Source organism: Mesoplodon densirostris, chromosome 2, assembly GCF_025265405.1.
Source record: "Mesoplodon densirostris isolate mMesDen1 chromosome 2, mMesDen1 primary haplotype, whole genome shotgun sequence".
NCBI lineage: Eukaryota > Metazoa > Chordata > Mammalia > Artiodactyla > Ziphiidae > Mesoplodon > Mesoplodon densirostris.
Window position 1 is genome coordinate 178,746,404 of NC_082662.1, and position 17,357 is coordinate 178,763,760.

The following is a 17,357-nucleotide window of genomic DNA, read 5'->3' on the forward strand; positions in this document are numbered from 1 at the left end:
TATATTTATATCAATAGTATCTTTTCATAGATCAGAATAATGCTTTATTCTTTAATTATTTTGGGTGAATAAGTTTAGTGCATAAAATAAAAAGTGAAACATAACATATATTAAAGCATCAACAGTATTTGAACATATCTTCCTCAAACTGTTTCCTTAGCAAAAGGTAGTCTTTAGAAAACTATATAATTTTTACTCTTTATAAAACTATAGGATTACAAGAACTTTAGGGGGAGCAATAATTATCATTATTGTAGTTTTGTATTTCACAACTTAAAAGATACTTGAAGAGATAATTTTATGGGTATCTCATCTTAATTTTTAGCTGTCAGGAGAACTGCTTTTGTGAGGATAGAAAGTTTACAGTGTTCTTAATTGAGCAACTAGTATGGAAAATAAACCATAAGATGTATCATGGCATATAAAAAAGCAATATAACACTTTCTTGGCATTAATTAATGTACAAAGAGATGGCTTCATAGAGATTTTATTGTGAGTGGCATTTTGATAAAGGTGTTTTTTTTGTTTTGTTGTATTTTGTGTTTTTTAGCTGAGGAATCCTTTTCAATATACTGGCTAAAACAGACTATTTTATTCCACAATGTTATTGATAGATGTAACTTATACTGTGAATTACTAATCGAAACATCATTCTCTTTGATGGTTTATTTGTCTTTTCAGATGTCAGCCTTGCAGTTGTCATCTCTCAGGAGCCTTGAATGAAACCTGTCATTCAGTCACTGGCCAGTGTTTCTGTAAACGATTTGTCACTGGCTTAAAGTGTGATACTTGCGTTCCCAGAGCAAGCCATTTGGATATCAACAATCCATTGGGCTGCAGCAAAAGTAAGTGAACTCTGGCCCAGTACTGGTATAGGAGGCAACATCATGCAGGGCACTGTCTCCTTAATTTCTCTCTCCACCCAGAACTCATCAGAAAGGCTTAGGTACAATGTGGAGAATTTAAGTGAGAAATGGAAAAAAAAAAATTACACTAAATGAAATGTGGGTTCTTTCCCTTGACTGGATCATTGAACCTGGTTATACGATTATCTTAGTAGTGGGAAATTTACAATAGTTGGTTGCAGTGGTATCACTAACAAGGTGATCAAAGTCCTGGTTTACCCCAGACTAAGGGTTTTCCCAGAATGTGGGACTTTTCAGTGTAAAATTTAGGACAACATTGGTTAAAACAAAATGAGTGGTCGCCTCACCACATAAGAACATTTCCAGGTAATTTCTATAGTGAATGGAAGATTATTGTGGGATTTATGTCCTTCCACCTCCCCACCATATATGGACCCTATGCTACTATTAGTTGTTTATTGATATTGTAGCAGTTATTATCATTATTTATCACCACATATTACTCCTGTATTTGATATTCCTGTCTTTCTACTTTAAGTTGCATTAGCTTTTTCAACATCTCTCACATATTTAACTCTTGGAAGCCAAAGGTTACATCATAGTGTCTTTTGACTTCTCAACACTCTTCTCCAGGGCCTTGAATTGACTTCTCAAGGTCACCTGCAGCCCTACAATTTCATAGCATATTGATGATTTCTTTGTATTTACTTCAAGGTCATCTATCCTTACCTTTTCTAGAATTCCCAAGAAATGCCTGCTATGAGCATGTGGTAAGGAGCCCTCTATAATATATTGTATCATATGTTTCCTCCTTGAGGTGTCCTGAGATTATCATGAGTCACAATGTTAGGAAATGCCACAAGTCTGGACAAATCGTCATAAATAAGCATGCCTGGAGCAGTGCTATCTATATTTAAGGAAGAGAGAGAAGTAATAAAATCTTGGGGTCCACAGCAACTGTACTAGTTTTGGAAGTAGTGGAAAGCAAGATGTAGCTAATGATTAACAAGACATATTCGGCTTTTGTACCTATGTGTTTTATCTTTAGTATCCTGTGTTTCACTGGTCTCTCTGGATTTTAGGAAAAGTAAAATTGTAGGTACTTATGCTACTCTTGGGAAAGGACTATCACAATTGCCCTTGTGTATAAATACAGTCTAAACACCCATCTGGATTCACTGAACATTTAATTAATATTTGTTGTTCACTGATTAGCTATATAGTTGATTGATTTGTGTGCAACAGAAATTCCAGCATATTTCTTTGGATGTCAGTTGTAGATCATCGTTTATAATAGAATTGTGACAGCTTTACATACCACATATGGAATCTTAGAGATTTTTTGATTGGTTCTGCCACTAATGCTGTATGAAAATATTGGCTTCTGCTCCATTTTTTGCTACCTGTTCTTGCACCCGAGACACAGTCTAGGAATTACACCTCAGGCAAAAGTGGATGGTCTGGTCACTGGAAACCTGGTCTACATTTCTTAGTAGTGGTAGATGTTCACTTTTATGTTAAGATTTTTCTTCTCTGGGCTAAATATTTTTGGTCTGCCCCACTGCTTTCCATTCTTAATCGTTAAAAAACCTTGCATGTTTATAATTATTCTTTTCTGGATATGTTCCTTTTGACTTTCTGTCTCTTTAAACTTGTGATCCTCAGTATTGAACACATTCCTCCAGCTACTTGTGGTGGTGTTTTTGCTGCTGTTGTTTTAGGTTGGGGTTTCACCACGTTTGCAAAACAAAGTCAGAAGCTTAACATCAACAGAGGTAATTCATCTTAAAAATTAGACAGGATTCCTGCCTTTAGAGGAGCTCAAAACACAGTCAGCAAGACTGATGGACACAACGAGAATAGAAGGAAGTGAATGCGAGGCGCCAAGAAAGTGCCAATTGTGGGATGAATGTGAAGAGAGCTTCTTCCTGTCCTGTTCCACCTTGGTTTTCACATGGTCCTTGCTTTTTAATCCCAGCAACAGCTAGAACAACCAGCTTCACAAAGGTAGAACGCTATTGAAAGGAACTGTAGTGCTATCTATTGTTGAAACTGTGAACTACCTCGGGCACATATTTTTCTTTGTGTCCTGCTGATGTCAAGCATGTGTTTTCCTTGAAAGGTATCATGTTTCATGATGCCCTTCTGTACAGTTTGGGAACCATGAGATTATAGTTATTATCTTTTCTACTTCCTTAGCCACTGAAAAAAGTTTAGCACTACCATCTGTGATTGGTTGTTTTATTTCTTTTTCTTTTTTTGGGGGGGGGAGACAGGGAGTGGAGGCGGGAATCCTAGGATATAATTTCCAAAGTGCAGGGGAATTGAATTAAAATAAAGTAGTTAGACCTTCTCTCATAATATGCTGCCTTATTCCGTGATTTAGTTCTTTCCTATGAATAATTATTTTATGCTTCTAAAATGATAGTCATTCTCTTTGATGTCGAGAGAGAGAAACAGAACGTGTATTATAGAGTTCTGCTTTCTGCAGGCTTTCCTACTGAATGACATTCTACTTTGCCCTAAACTTCTGCTTCTGAACTTAAACAAACGAGTAAACTGTATATATATATTCATAGCTCATTTGTGCTTAAATCTTTTTGATAATCAAATCACCTTTATGTTTATCCTTGGTTATTTATACATCTTTTTATCATTCACATTTTTTATCTCTACTTTTCAGAGAGGATCTCATATCTCTCCTTTAAAAATATTTTTACTGTGGTGAAATAGTAAAATTTACCATATGAACCACTTTTAAATGTACAGTTCGGTTCAGTGATATTAAATACTTTCATAATGCTGTGCAGCCGTCACTACCATCCATCTCCGTAACTCTTTTCTTCTTGTGAACCTGAAACTTTATACCCATTAAACAATAATTCCCCTTCCCCACATTTTCCCCTATCTCCTGGCAACCATAATTTTACTTTCTGTCTCTGTGATTTTTTACAGTCTAAGGTACCTCATATAAGGAAAATCATAAAGTATTTGCCTTTTTGTTACGGGCTTATTTCGCTTAGCATATGTCCTCCAGGTTTATCCATATTTTAGCATATGTCAGAATTTCCTTCTTTTTAAAGCTGAGCCATATCCCATTACATGTATATACCACCTTTTGCTTATCCATTCATCTGTCGAGACACGTAGGTTGCTTCCATGCTTTAGCTTTTGTGAATAATGCTGCTATGAATGTGGGTGTACCAGGATCTCTTCAAAATTCTGCTTTCAAGTCTATTGGGTATATACGCAGAAGTGGAATTGCTGGATCTTATGGTAATTCTATTTTTATTTTTTTGAGGAACTGCCATACTGTTCTCTACAGCAGCTTTACCATTTTACATTCTCACCAGCAGTGCACAAGGGTTCTGTTTTCGTTACCATTGCCAACATTATTTCTTTCTGTTTATTTATAGTAGCCCTCCTAATGTGTGTAACATGGTATCTCATTGTAGTTTTGATGTGCATTTTCCCAGTGAGTAGTGATATTGATCATCTTTTCATGTGCTTATTGGTTATTTGTATATCTTCTTTGGAGAAATATCTATTCAAGTCATTTTCCCTTTTTTTTTTTTTTTTTTTTTTTTTTGCGGTACCCGGGCCTCTCACTGTTGTGGCCTGTCCCGTTGCGGAGCACAGGCTCCGGACGTGCAGGCTCAGTGGCCATAGCTCACGGGCCCAGCCGCTCCGCGGCCTGTGGGATCTTCCTGGACCGGGGCACAAACCCGCGTCCCCTGCATCAGCAGGCGGACTCTCAACCACTGCACCACCAGGGAAGCCCTCCCATTTTTTAATTGAATTTTTTTGTTGTTGAGTTTTAGGAGTTCCATATGTATTCTGGATATTTATTCCTTACCAGGTATATGATTTGCAAATATTTTCTTTAATTCTATGGGTCACCTGTTTAATCTGTTGATAGTGTCTTTGGTGAACAAATATTTAAATTTTTGATGAAGTCCAATTTGTCTATTTTTTCTCTTGTTACTTGTGCTTTTGATATCATATACAAGAAATCATTGCCAAACCCAATGTCATGAAGTTTTGCCCTGAGTTTTTTCCTAAGAATTTTATAGTTTTAGGTCTTACATTTAGATTTTTTATCTATTTTGAGTTAATTTTTGTAAATGGTGTTAGATAAGGGTCAACTTCACTCTTTTGCATGTGAATATCCAGTCTTCCAAGCACTGTTTGTTGAAAAGACTCTACTTCACCTATTGAATGGTCTTGGCTTCCTTGTTGAAAATCATTTGACCATATTTGTGAGTGTTTATTTCTGGACTCTCTAGTCTATTCCATTGGCTTATATGTCTGTCTTTATGCCAGGACCACAGAGCTACTATAGCTTTGTAGTATGTTTTGAAATCAGAAGGTGTATGTCTTCCAGCTTTGTTCTTTTTCAAGATTGCTTTGGCTATTTTGGGATCCTTTAAGATTACATATGAATTTTAGGGTAAGTTTCCTAGGTCTACAAAAAAAAAGTCATTGAAATTTTGACAAGGATTCCATTAAATCTGTAGATTTCTTTGGGTAGTATTGACAGTTAACAATATTAAATCTTCTAATCCATGAACAGGGGATGTGTTTCCAATTATTTATGTCACCTTTATTTCTTTGAGTAAAGTTTTATAGTTTTCAGTGTACAAATCTTTCACCTCCTTGGTTAATTTAATTCCTAAGTATCCTTTTCAATGCTATTGTAAATAATTGTTTTCATAATTTCCTTTCCAGATTGTTCATTGTTAATATATAGAAATGTAACTAGTTTTTGTTTGTTGACTTTGTATAATGCTACATTGCTGAATTCATGTATTAGTTCTAATGATTTTGTGTGTGTGTAATCTTTAGGGTTTTCTACATAAAAGATCATATTATCTGTGAACAAAGATAATTTTACTTTTTCCTTTTCAGTTTGGTTGCCTTTTATTTCTCTTTCATGCCTAAAATCTGGCTAGAACTTCCAGTACTATGTTGGGTTGAAATGGTGACAGCAGGAATCCTTGCCTTGTTCCTGATCCTAGAGAAAAAGCTTTTGGTCTTCCACAATTGAGTGTGATGTTTGCTGTAGGTTTCTCATACATGGATTTTATTATTTTGAGGTAGTTTCCTTCTTCCAGTTCATTAATTTTTTTATTTTGAAAGGGTGTTGAATTTTATCATATGGTTTCTCTGTGTCACTTGGGGTGATCATGTGGTTTCATTTTTCTTCAACCTCTTAATATGGTGTATTTCTTTGATCAATTTATGTCTGTTGAAACATCTTTGCAATCCAGGAATAAGCCCCCCTTGCTCATGGTGTATAATCCTTCCATTGTGTTGCTGAATTTGGTTTGCTAGTACTTTGTTGAGGATATTTGCATCAGTTCATAAGGGATATTGTTCTGTAGTTTTCTTTTCTTCTAATGTCTTTGTCTAGCTTTTATATCAGGGTAATGCTGGCCTCATAAAATGAGTTAGGAAGTGTTCCCTCCTTTTCAAATATTTGGAAAAGTTTGAGAATAATTGGTACTAGTTCTTATTTTGTTTGATAGAATTCACCAGTTAATTCATCAAGTCTAGGGCTTTTCTTTGTTGCAAGATGTTGATTACTGATCCAATCTCTTTACTAATACAGGTCTATTCAGATGCTTTATTTCTTTGTGATTTAGTCTTGGTAAGTTTTGTCTTTCTAGGAATTTGTCCATTTCATCGAGGTTATCCAGTTTGTTGATGTACAACATTAATAAAAGTATTTAGGGCCTCCCTGGTGGCGCAGTGGTTAAGAGTCCGCCTGCCGATGCAGGGGATACGGGTTCGTGCCCCGGTCTGGGAGGATCCCACATGCCGCAGAGTGGCTGGGCCCGTGAGCCATGGCCGCTGGGCCTGCACATCCGGAGCCTGTGCTCCGCAATGGGAGAGGCCACAACAGTGAGAGGCCTGCATACCGCAAAAAGAAAAAAAAAAAAAAAGTATTTAATATCACTACACTGCACATTTTAAAATGGTTAATTTGGTAAATTTTATGCTTTATATATTTTACTACAATAAGATTATTTTAAGGAAAGCTATAAGAGCCTCTCTGATAATTAGAGCTAACAAACATTAACGACAAAAAGATAAGTAAATAACCAAGAACGAACATAAAAGTGAGTAGAGTGTCAAGAAGATTTAAACACAAATGAGCTATGAATATATATATATTCAGGTAATCCTGAAGGACTCCCTTGTGTGGTTCTTGCAGAGCATGTCTAGTAGTAACAAACTCCCTCAGCTTTTTAAATCTGGGAATGTCTAATTTCTCCCTCACTCTTGAGGAATAGTTTTGCTGAGTGTAGAATTCTCAGTTGGCAGGGTTTATTTTTTCTTTCTTTCTTTTTTTTTCATTTAGCACTTTGAATATATCAACCCACTGGATTATTTTAAAAATTTTCTTAATGGTATGCTTTAAAATCCAAGAGCTATTAATTTTGATGAAGTGTAAGTTACAAAAGTTAATTTTTTTGGATCATATGTTTTTGCATTCTATCTAAGAAATTTTTCCTTGAGCCAATGTAGCAAAGATTTTTTCCTATGTTATCATCTGAAAGTTTTGTATTTTTAGCTTTTACATTAGGTCTATAAAACATTTTGAATTAATTTTGTGTATGGTGTGATGTAAGCATCTGTGTTCTTTATTTCATTTTTATTTTTTGACACATGGATATTCAAACGTTCCTGTAACATATTTTTGAAATGATTATCCTTTCCCTATTAGGCTGCCCAAGTGTCTAGGCAAAAAACCAACTGACCCCATGGCTAACATTATACTCATTGTTGAAATACTAAAAGCTTTTCTCCTCACATCAGGCACAAGACAAGGATGCCCACTTTTGTGTCTGTTTTTCAACATTGTACTAGATGTTCTAGCCAGAATAATTAGACAAGAAAAAGGCATCCAAATTGGAAAGAAGTAAAGCTATCTCTATTTGCAGATGACACAATCCTTTATAGAGAAAATCCCAAAGAATTCACAAGAAAGCTACTAGAACGAATAAACAAATTCAGCAAAGTTGCATGTTACAAGATCAACACCTAAAATCGCTTGTGTTTCTAGCAATGAACAAAATAATAGGAAATTAAGAAAGCAATTCTACTTACACTGGCATCAAAATGAATAAAATTCTTAGTAATAAATTTAACTAAAGAGATGAAAGACTTGAACACTGAAGACTATAAAACACTCCTAAAAAATTAAGTAAGACATAAATTAATGGAAGACATCCATATTTATAAATTGGGAGACTCAATATTGTTATGATGTCAGTACCACTGAAGCAGTCTGCAGAGTCAGTGGAATTCGTATCAGAATCCCAGTGGCATTTTTTGCAGCAATAGGAAAACTCATCTTAAATTCAAATGGAATCTCAAGGCTAAAACAATCTTGGAAAAGAAGACAAGTGGAGGACTTACAATTCCTGACTTCAAAAATAACTAGAAATCTACAGTAATCAAAATAATGTGGTACTGGCATAAAGACAAATGTATAGACCAATGAAATAGAGTGCCCGTAAATAAAACCTTACATATATGGTCAGTTGTTTGAAACAAGGGTGTTTAGACCATTTAATGGGGGGAAAGGACAGTATTTTGAATAAATGATACTGGGAAAATAGGTATTCACATGCAAAATAATGAAGTTGAACACTTACCTTCCACCATATATAAAAATTAATGCCAAGTGGATTAAAGACCTAAACTTAGGAGCTAAAGTCATATGAAAAACACAAGATAAAAGCTTCATGACTTTGGATTTGGTAAGGTTTTCTTGGGTATAACACCAAAGGCACAGAAAACAAAATAAAAAAAGAGAGAAATCTGACTTCTTCAAAATTAAAAATGTCAGCATCAAAGTACACTATCAAGAGAGTGAAAAAACAACGCACAGAATGGGAGAAAATACATACAAGTCAACATCTGATAAGGAATTAGTATCTAGAATATATAAAGAACTACAACTCAACAACAAAAGCCAAAGAATTTAATTTAAAAAAGGACAAAGGACTTGAATAGACATTTTTTGAAAGAAAATATACATATGGCCAATAAGAACATGAAAATGTACTCAACATCATTACTTATTAGGGAAAGCAAATTAAAACCACAATGAGGTACCACTTCATACCCATTTAGATGGCCCTTATCAAAAAATGTAAAATAACAAGTGTGTTGAGGCTGTGGAGAAATTGGAGGATTTATGCATTGCTGGTGGGTCTGTAAACAGGTGCAGACATTGAGGAAAATAGTTTGATGGTTCCTCAAAAAGTTAAACACAGAATTACTGTATAATCCAGCAATTTCTCTCCTTAGGTAAATACCCCAAATTGAAAGCAGCAACTTAAACAGATATTTGCACACCAGTGTTGGGTGCAGCATTATTCACAATACCCAAAATGCAGAAAAAACCTAAGTGTCCATTAAAAGATAAGTGGATAAGGAGAATGTGGTATATACACACTATTGAATATTATTCATCCATAAAAATGAATGAAATTTTGATATAATATGGTTTAACTTTGAAAACATTATGCAAAGCAAAATAAGTTATGCAAAAAGTATTATATAATTCCATTTATATGAGATACCTAGAATAGGCAACTTCATATACATAGAAAGTAAAATAGTCTTATCAGGGGTTGAGGGAGGGGAATGGAAAGTTATTGTTTAATGGGTACAGAGTTTCTCTTTAGGATGATGAAAAAGTTTTGGAGATGAATAGTGGTAATGGTTGCACAACATTGTAAATGTACTTAATGCCACTAAAACATACTTTTAAAAATGGCTAAAATGGTAAATTTTATGTTTTATATATATTTTACTACATAAGAAAGTCAAGTGACCATACAAGGTTCTCTCTCCTCGTTCATTGATCCTTATGTTTATTCTTATACCATACCAAAGCCACACTGTTTTGATTACTGTAGCTTTAGTCTTGAAATCAGGACCAACTATTTTCCTCAAAATTATTTTGACTATTTTAGTTCTTCCACATTTCTGTATACATCCTTGGTGTTATCTTGTCAATTTCTACAAACAGACCTGCTGGGATCTGCGTAGAGGTTGTGTTGAATCTACAGATTAATTTAGGTGGAGTTGACATCTTAATAGTATTGAGTCTTACAGCACATGAAAGTGTATGTCTCTGTCTATTTAGGTCTTTAATTTTTCTTGGCAGTGCTATACAGTTTGCAGTGTTCTGGACTTGTACATTCTTAATTAAATGCATCTTTTGTCTCTTTGATGCTGTTGTGAATGAAATGACACTGTGAATGAGACTATTTTCTTAATTTTACTTCCAAATTAATTGCTAGTATACTGAAGTACAATTGATTTTTTAAAAGGACTTTATTTTTGAGAGCAGTTTTAGGTTCACAACAAAATTGAGAGGAAAGTACAGAGATTTCCCATGTTTTCTCTGCCCCCTCACATGCATAGCCTCCCCAAATATCACCCAGAGTGGTGCATTTATTACAATTGATGAGCCTACGTTGACATATCATTATCATCCAAAGTCAATAGATTACAAAGTATATAGTTCATTTTTGGTGTATGCAGTACATTCTATGGATCTTGTCAATATAAAATGACACGTATCCACCATTTTAGCATCATACATAGAGTAGTTTTACAGTTTTAAAAATCCTCTGTGCTCTGCTTTTTCATCCTTTCTTCCCCCACCCAAACCCTGAAACCACAGATCTTTTTACTGTCTTCATAGTTTTGCCTTTTCCAGAATGTCTTCTAGTTGGAATCATACAGGATGTAGCCTTCTCAGTTTGACTTCTTTCACCTAGAAATATACATTTAAATTCCTCCATGTCTTTTCATGGCTTGATAGCACATTTCTTTTTAGTGCTGAATAATAATCTATTGTCTGGATGTACCACATTTTATTTGTACATTCACCTACTGAAGAACTTTTGATTGTTTCGTACTTTTGACAGCTATGAATAAAGCTGCTTTAAGCATCTGTTTACAGATTTTTGAGTGGACATAAGTTTTCAACTCCTTTGGGCAAATACCCAGGAGTACAATTACTGGATCATATGGTAAGAGTATGTTTAGTTTTGTAAGAAAGTGCCAAACTGTTTTCCAAAGTGGCTGTACCATTTTGCATCCCCACCAGCAGTGAATGAGAGTTCCTGTTGCTCTACATTCTTAACATTATTTAGTGTTGTCAATGTTCTCGATTTTGGCTGTTATAATGGGTGTATAGTGGTATCTCATTGTTTTAATTTGCATTTCCCTAATGACATGTGATAAGGAAATTCTTTTCAGATGCTTATATGAAAAGAATAAGCATCTGTATATTGTCTTTGTTGATGTATCTGTTAAGGTCTTTGACCCATTTTTTAATCAGGTTGTTTGTTTTCTTATTGTTGAGTTTTAAGAATTCTTTGTGTATTTTGAATAACAGTCCTTTATCAGATATGTCTTTTGTGAATATTTTCTCCAGTCTCTGGCTTATCTTTTCATTTTTTTAATAGTGTCTTTCACAGAGCAGAAATTTTTGATTTTAATGAAGTCAAACTTATGAGTTATTTCTTTTTGGATCATGCCATTGGTGTCGTATCTAAAAAGTCATCCCCAAACCCAAGGTTATCTAGATTTTCTCCTTTGCTATCTTCTGGGAGTTTGTAGTTTTATATTTTAATTTAGGTTTGTGATCCATTTTGGGTTGATTTTTGTGAAGGGTGTGAGGTCTATGTCATGATTCATTTTTTTGCATGTGGATAGACAGTTGTTCCAACACCATTTGTTGAAAAGTGCAATTGATTTTTGAATACTGTTGTTGTATCATGTTACCCTGCTAAATTAACTTATTATGTCTAGTAGGTTTTTTTGGGGGGAGGGAGTTCTTTAGAAATTTGTACATACATGATCATGTAGTCCATGAACATCAACAATTTCACTTTCTTTCCATTTATATGCTTCTAATTTATTTTTCTTGTTTTGAGGACTTGATAGAAACTCCAGTTAAATGCCAAATAGAAATACTGGGAACAGACATCTTTGCCTCATTCCTGATCCCAAAGGCAACCTTCAGCATCTCCCCACTAAGTATAATATTAGCTGTAGGTTTTATGTAGATGCCCTTCATGGGGTTAAGAAAGTTCCCCTCTATTTCTATTTTGTTTCAAGTTTTTTTGTTTTTGTTTCAAAATCATAAGTAGGTATTGGATTTTGTCAAATGCTTTTTGTGCTTCTATTGAGATGATCAGATAATTTTTGTCCTTTATTTTATTGATATGATATGTTAAATTAATTGATTTCCAGAGAATAAATCTTTAATTCCAGAGATAAATGCCAATTACTTGTAGTAACTAATTCTTTTTAAATCTTTAGATATAGTTCTGGCTTGTTAATATTTTATTAAGATACTTTTATATGTCTGTTCATGGGGGATGTTGGTCTGTAGTTTTATGTTCTGTAATTATGTTTCTATAGATTTGCTATCAGGGTAATACTGGCCTGATAAATAAAATGGTGGGAAATACTCATTCCTCCTCTTTTTTTTTTTTTTTTTTTTTTTTTTGTGGTACGCAGGCCTCTCACTGTTGTGGCCTCTCCCATTGCCGAGCACAGGCTCTGGATGCACAGGCTCAGTAGCCATGGCTTATGGGCCTAGCCACTCCGTGGCATGTGGGATCTTCCCGGACCGGGGCACGAACCCGTGTCCCCTGCATCAGCAGGCGGACTCTCAACCACTGTGCCACCAGGGAAGCCCCTCGTCCTCTGTTTTTTGAAAGAGTTCTATTGGATTTGTATCATTTTTCTCCTTACATGTTTGAGAGAACTCACCAGTGAAACACCTGGACTTGGATTTTCTTTGTGGGATTTTAAATTACTAGTTGAATTTCTTAGTATAGGTCAAGTTAGATTTTATATTTTTAGCCTGTTTTTATAATTTGTGTCTTACTAAAAATTCTTAGTTTCCTGAGGTATGAATCTTGGATAATTGACTTTAGATTTTTTTCCATTATATACATTTTTATATATGCATTTCTTTTAATATATGCATTTAATATACTATACATTTCCCTCTAAACACTGCTTTTGCTGCATCATACAAATTTTGATAAATTTTATTTTCATTTTCATTTAGTTCAAAATATTTAAAAATTTCTCTTGAGACTTCTTTTTTGGTGCATGTGTTATTAGAAGCATGTTTAATCTCCAAATATTTATGGATTTTTAACTTATTTTTCTTTTATTGATTTCCAGTTTAGTTCTATTGTAGGATGAGAATATACTTTCAATGATTTTTATACTTTAATATTTTTAAGGTGGATTTTATGGTCCATTATGTGGTCCATCTTGAATGTTTCATGTGAACTTGAGAAGAATGTGTATTAGGTGGAATACTCTATAAAAGTCAGTTAGATGAGTTTGGTTCAGTGTTTTTCAGGTCAGCTGTATCCTTACTGATTTTCTGGCTGCTGAATCTCTCAATTACTGAAACAGTGGTGTAGAATTCTCCAATTTTAATAGGATTTATCTATTTTTTGTTGCACTTCTATCATGTTTTGCTTCAAATATTTTGATGTTCTGTTTTTAGGTGCATTCTATTCTTGAGCTTTGGCCACTTTTTCATTATGTAATGCTCCTCTTTTTTTCCCTGATAATTTTTCCAGTTTTGAGGTCTGAAATGAATATAGCTACTCCAGCTTTCTTTTGGTTTGTTAGCATAGTATATTATTCTCATCCTTTTATTCTTACCATATCTTTTTCTTTTTATTTAAGTAGGGTTTCTTATAGATCACGTATTGGTGGGTCTTGTTCTTTTATCCATTCCATCAGTTTCTGTCTCTTAATTATTGAATTTTGGCCATTCACATTTAAGGTGATGATTGATATACCTATAAGTGGAAATGTGGGCCACATGTTAACTCTATGTTTAAACTTTCGAGGAACAGCCAGACTGTTTTCCAAAGTAGCTGTTTCATTTTCATTCTCACCAGTATGTATAAAGGTTCCAATTTCTCCACATCCTCAGTGACACTAATTATCTGTCTTTTTAATTATAACCATTGTAGTGGTGTGAAGTGTTCTCTCACTGTGGTTTTGATTTGCATTTTCCTGATGACTAATTATGTCAAGCATCTTTTCATGTGCTTATTGGCTCTTTGGGTATGGTCTTTGGAGAAATATCTGTTCAAGTAGTTTTATCATTTTTAGTGGGTTATTTGTCTTTATTACTGAGTTGTAATTGTTTTTTATACGTTCTAAGTACAAGTCCTTTATCAGCTATATGATTTGCAAATGTTTTCTCCCATTCTGCAAGTTGTCTTTAAATTTTCTTGACGGTGTCATTTGAAGCATAGTAGTTTTTAATTTTGATGAAGTCCAATTTATCTGTTTTTTCATTTGTTGCTCATGCATTTATGTCATATCTATGAAACCACTGCCAAATCCAAGGTTATGAAGATAAGCAAACCCTTATGTTTGCTGCTAAGAGTTTTATAGTTTTAGGTCTTACACTTAGGTCTTTGATCCATTTTGAATTAATTTCTATATATGGTGCTAGTTAAAGCTCCAGGTTCATTCTTTTAAATGTGGCTATCCTAGCTAGTGGGAAGCAGCCGCATAGCACAGGGAGATCAGCTCAGTGGTTTGTGACCACCTAGAGGGGTGGGATAGGGAGGGTGGGAGGGAGGGAGATGCAAGAGGGAAGAGATATGGGAACATATGTATATGCATAAGTGATTCACTTTGTTATAAAGCAGAAACTAACATACCATTGTAGAGCAATTATACTCCAACAAAGATGTTAAAAAAAAAAAAAGTTAAAAAAAATGTGACTATCCAGTTGTCCCACCAGTATCTGTTTAAAAGAATATTCTTTCCTTGATAATTGTCAATCTTGTTGAAAATTGGTTTACCATACTCTGATGACTTTTAATCTATATTTTAGCGCTATTTTACTAGTGACTGCTCTAAGAATTAGACTATATATCTTTGTCTGCCACAGATTACTTCAGGTTTGTACAGACTTAATTCTAGTAAAATATAATAACTATGCTCTGATGTAGCTCCTTTTCCTTCCCCATTTTTGTGCTATGATTGTGCATGCATGTGTGTGTGTGCATGTGGGTATATGTGTATGTTACACTAATATAATTATTGTTTTAAGCAATAGTAGGCTTTTCAAATGATTTGACAGAAGGAAGCAGAATATGAATACAGAACACACATACACTGTCTTTAATATTTATCCACATAATTTACCCACATATTTACCATTTCTGGTGTTTTCCCTACCTTCCCATGATTCAGTTTACTCTCTTTATCATTTCCTTGTAGCCTGATGGATTGCTTTGGTGTTTCTGTCTGTATCCATTATTTCTAGTTTTCATAGGGCTAGACTGCTAACAATGAATTCTCTTAGATTTTTTAAAAATTATTTGAGAATACCTTTATTTAACTTTTACTTTTTTTTTTGCAGTATGTGGGCCTCTCACTGCTGTGGCCTCCCCCGTTGTGGAGCACAGGCTCCAGATGCGCAGGCTCAGCGGCCATGGCTCACGGGCCCAGCTGCTCCATGGCATGTGGGATCTTCCCGGACCGGGGCACGAACCCGAGTCCCCTGCATCGACAGGCGGACTCTCAACCACTGCACCACCAGGAAGCCCCTAACTTTTACTTTTGATGAGTAATTTTTTCTAGATATAGAGTTCTTGGTACCAACTATTCTTTTTTCTTTTGGGACTTTAAATATGTCATTCTACTACCTTCTGGCCTCCTTTGTTTCTGTAAACCTTTAATTGTATTTCCCTTCAACTGTGTTATGAGTTGTTTTTCTCTTACTGCTTTCAAAAGTTTGTCTTTTTCTTTCACCAGTTTGACTACACTATGTCTAGGTCTGAATCACTTTGTGTGTATCCTACTTGAATTCATTATGCTTTTTGGAATTAGAGATAAGTGTTTTACATTGAATTTGGACAGTTTGAGCCAGTATTTCTTCAACTATTTTTTTCTCCTTTCTCTGTCTTTTCTCTCCTTTGTGGTTCCCATTACACATATGTTGACACATTGTACATATGACATTTACTCACAGATCTCTGAGGCTGTTTTCACTTTTGTTAAATTTTTTTCTCTGTTCTTTGGATTAGATAAATCATATTGTTGTATATTTAAGTTCCATCTGTTGCTTTATATCAAGTTTACTGATTCTTCTTTCATTTCAAATCTGCCACTGAGCCCTCTAAAGAAGTTTCCATTTTAGTTATTATACTGTTCAACTCTGGTTTTGGTGTTTTTATACATTCTCTTTCTCTGTTGAAATTCCCTTTTTGTTGAAACAAAATTATCATATTTTTCTTTAATTTTTAGAACACACTTATAATAGTTGCTTTGGCTTTCAAAGGTAGACATTATCATCTTCTTACTCTAAATAAGAAAAGGGTCAGAGCATCCAATTGAAATTTGACTGCAATCATACAATTACAAAGTTCCCAAGCTGGGATGTAATCCCAAACTGATGGATGTAGTCACAATATTATACTTTCCTTCCTTAAAAGAGAGTCTTATACAAAGACCATTCTTGGCAATTTTGATTAATGAGTGTATGACCATTTTCTCAGAATCCTACTTTCAGCACATAAAAGTGGGTTCAAGTTATCTCATGCCCAGGATTTCAAAATATTTATTCTTAGAGTGGTATTGAACTATCTAAACCTTCAGGTCTTTGAAAATTCTCATTAAATGTCAAACAAGCATTATTCATTCACACTGTGAAGTCAGACAAGACTGTGGTTAGAGATGGTCATAAAAAGTAATCAACTTTAAACATTTGAAAGAGCCTATGTGTGTATATATGTGTATGACTGTGTTTGTTGTCAAGGAAATTTTCACGTAATGCAAATCATTTTCTACATCCTTTGACATGGGACTGAAACATCTATCTCTCTTTCAATCATCCCAGAAGTATTTTGCCATCTTAGAAAATAGTTTGATGGTCAGTTTTGATTGCTCTAACTCTGAAATCTATTGTGTTCCTGAGAGCAGGCGGAGTTTTAGATGTAATCACTAATATTAACTAAAAACCATTAAATTGCCATGGATTATGAGGCTATTTGAGAGTGCTGTAGATGAGACAGTTTATGAATCTTTGAAGTTCCACTAAGAATAACAGGATTTAGAGCCCTAAATTAGAATTCACTGAAAGATCAAATGTACTGTCAGTATTCAACCAACCAAAGTGACCATAGCAAAATATGGCAAATCATTGAATTCAAAAATATAAGGTGCTATTTGGAAATAATTCTCTTTTCATGTGTCATTTTGAGATTGTTATTACTCACTGTACTATATCTAAATAGGCATATGGACAGTTAGAATTTTAACATAACAATGAAATTCCCTCCAAAAAAAAGATAAAGGGGAAGAGTGAGAATGTATCTAGGTTGAACATTTTTCTTGAGAAATATGACATCAATATTATCTACCATAGGTTTAGAGACATTGTCTTTAGGAAGC

General features: G+C 34.4%; 1 protein-coding gene across 1 annotated transcript in view; it reads left to right on the forward strand.

Annotated features, from left to right (window-relative positions):
• USH2A (usherin) overlaps window positions 1-17,357 on the forward strand; it is a 790,488-nt gene that overhangs the window by 187,290 nt on the left and 585,841 nt on the right. Inside the window, exon 14 of the mRNA XM_060088664.1 lies at window positions 682-845. Within this exon, the coding sequence (XP_059944647.1) occupies window positions 682-845 (164 nt within the window). The remainder of the gene's footprint in view (window positions 1-681; window positions 846-17,357) is intronic.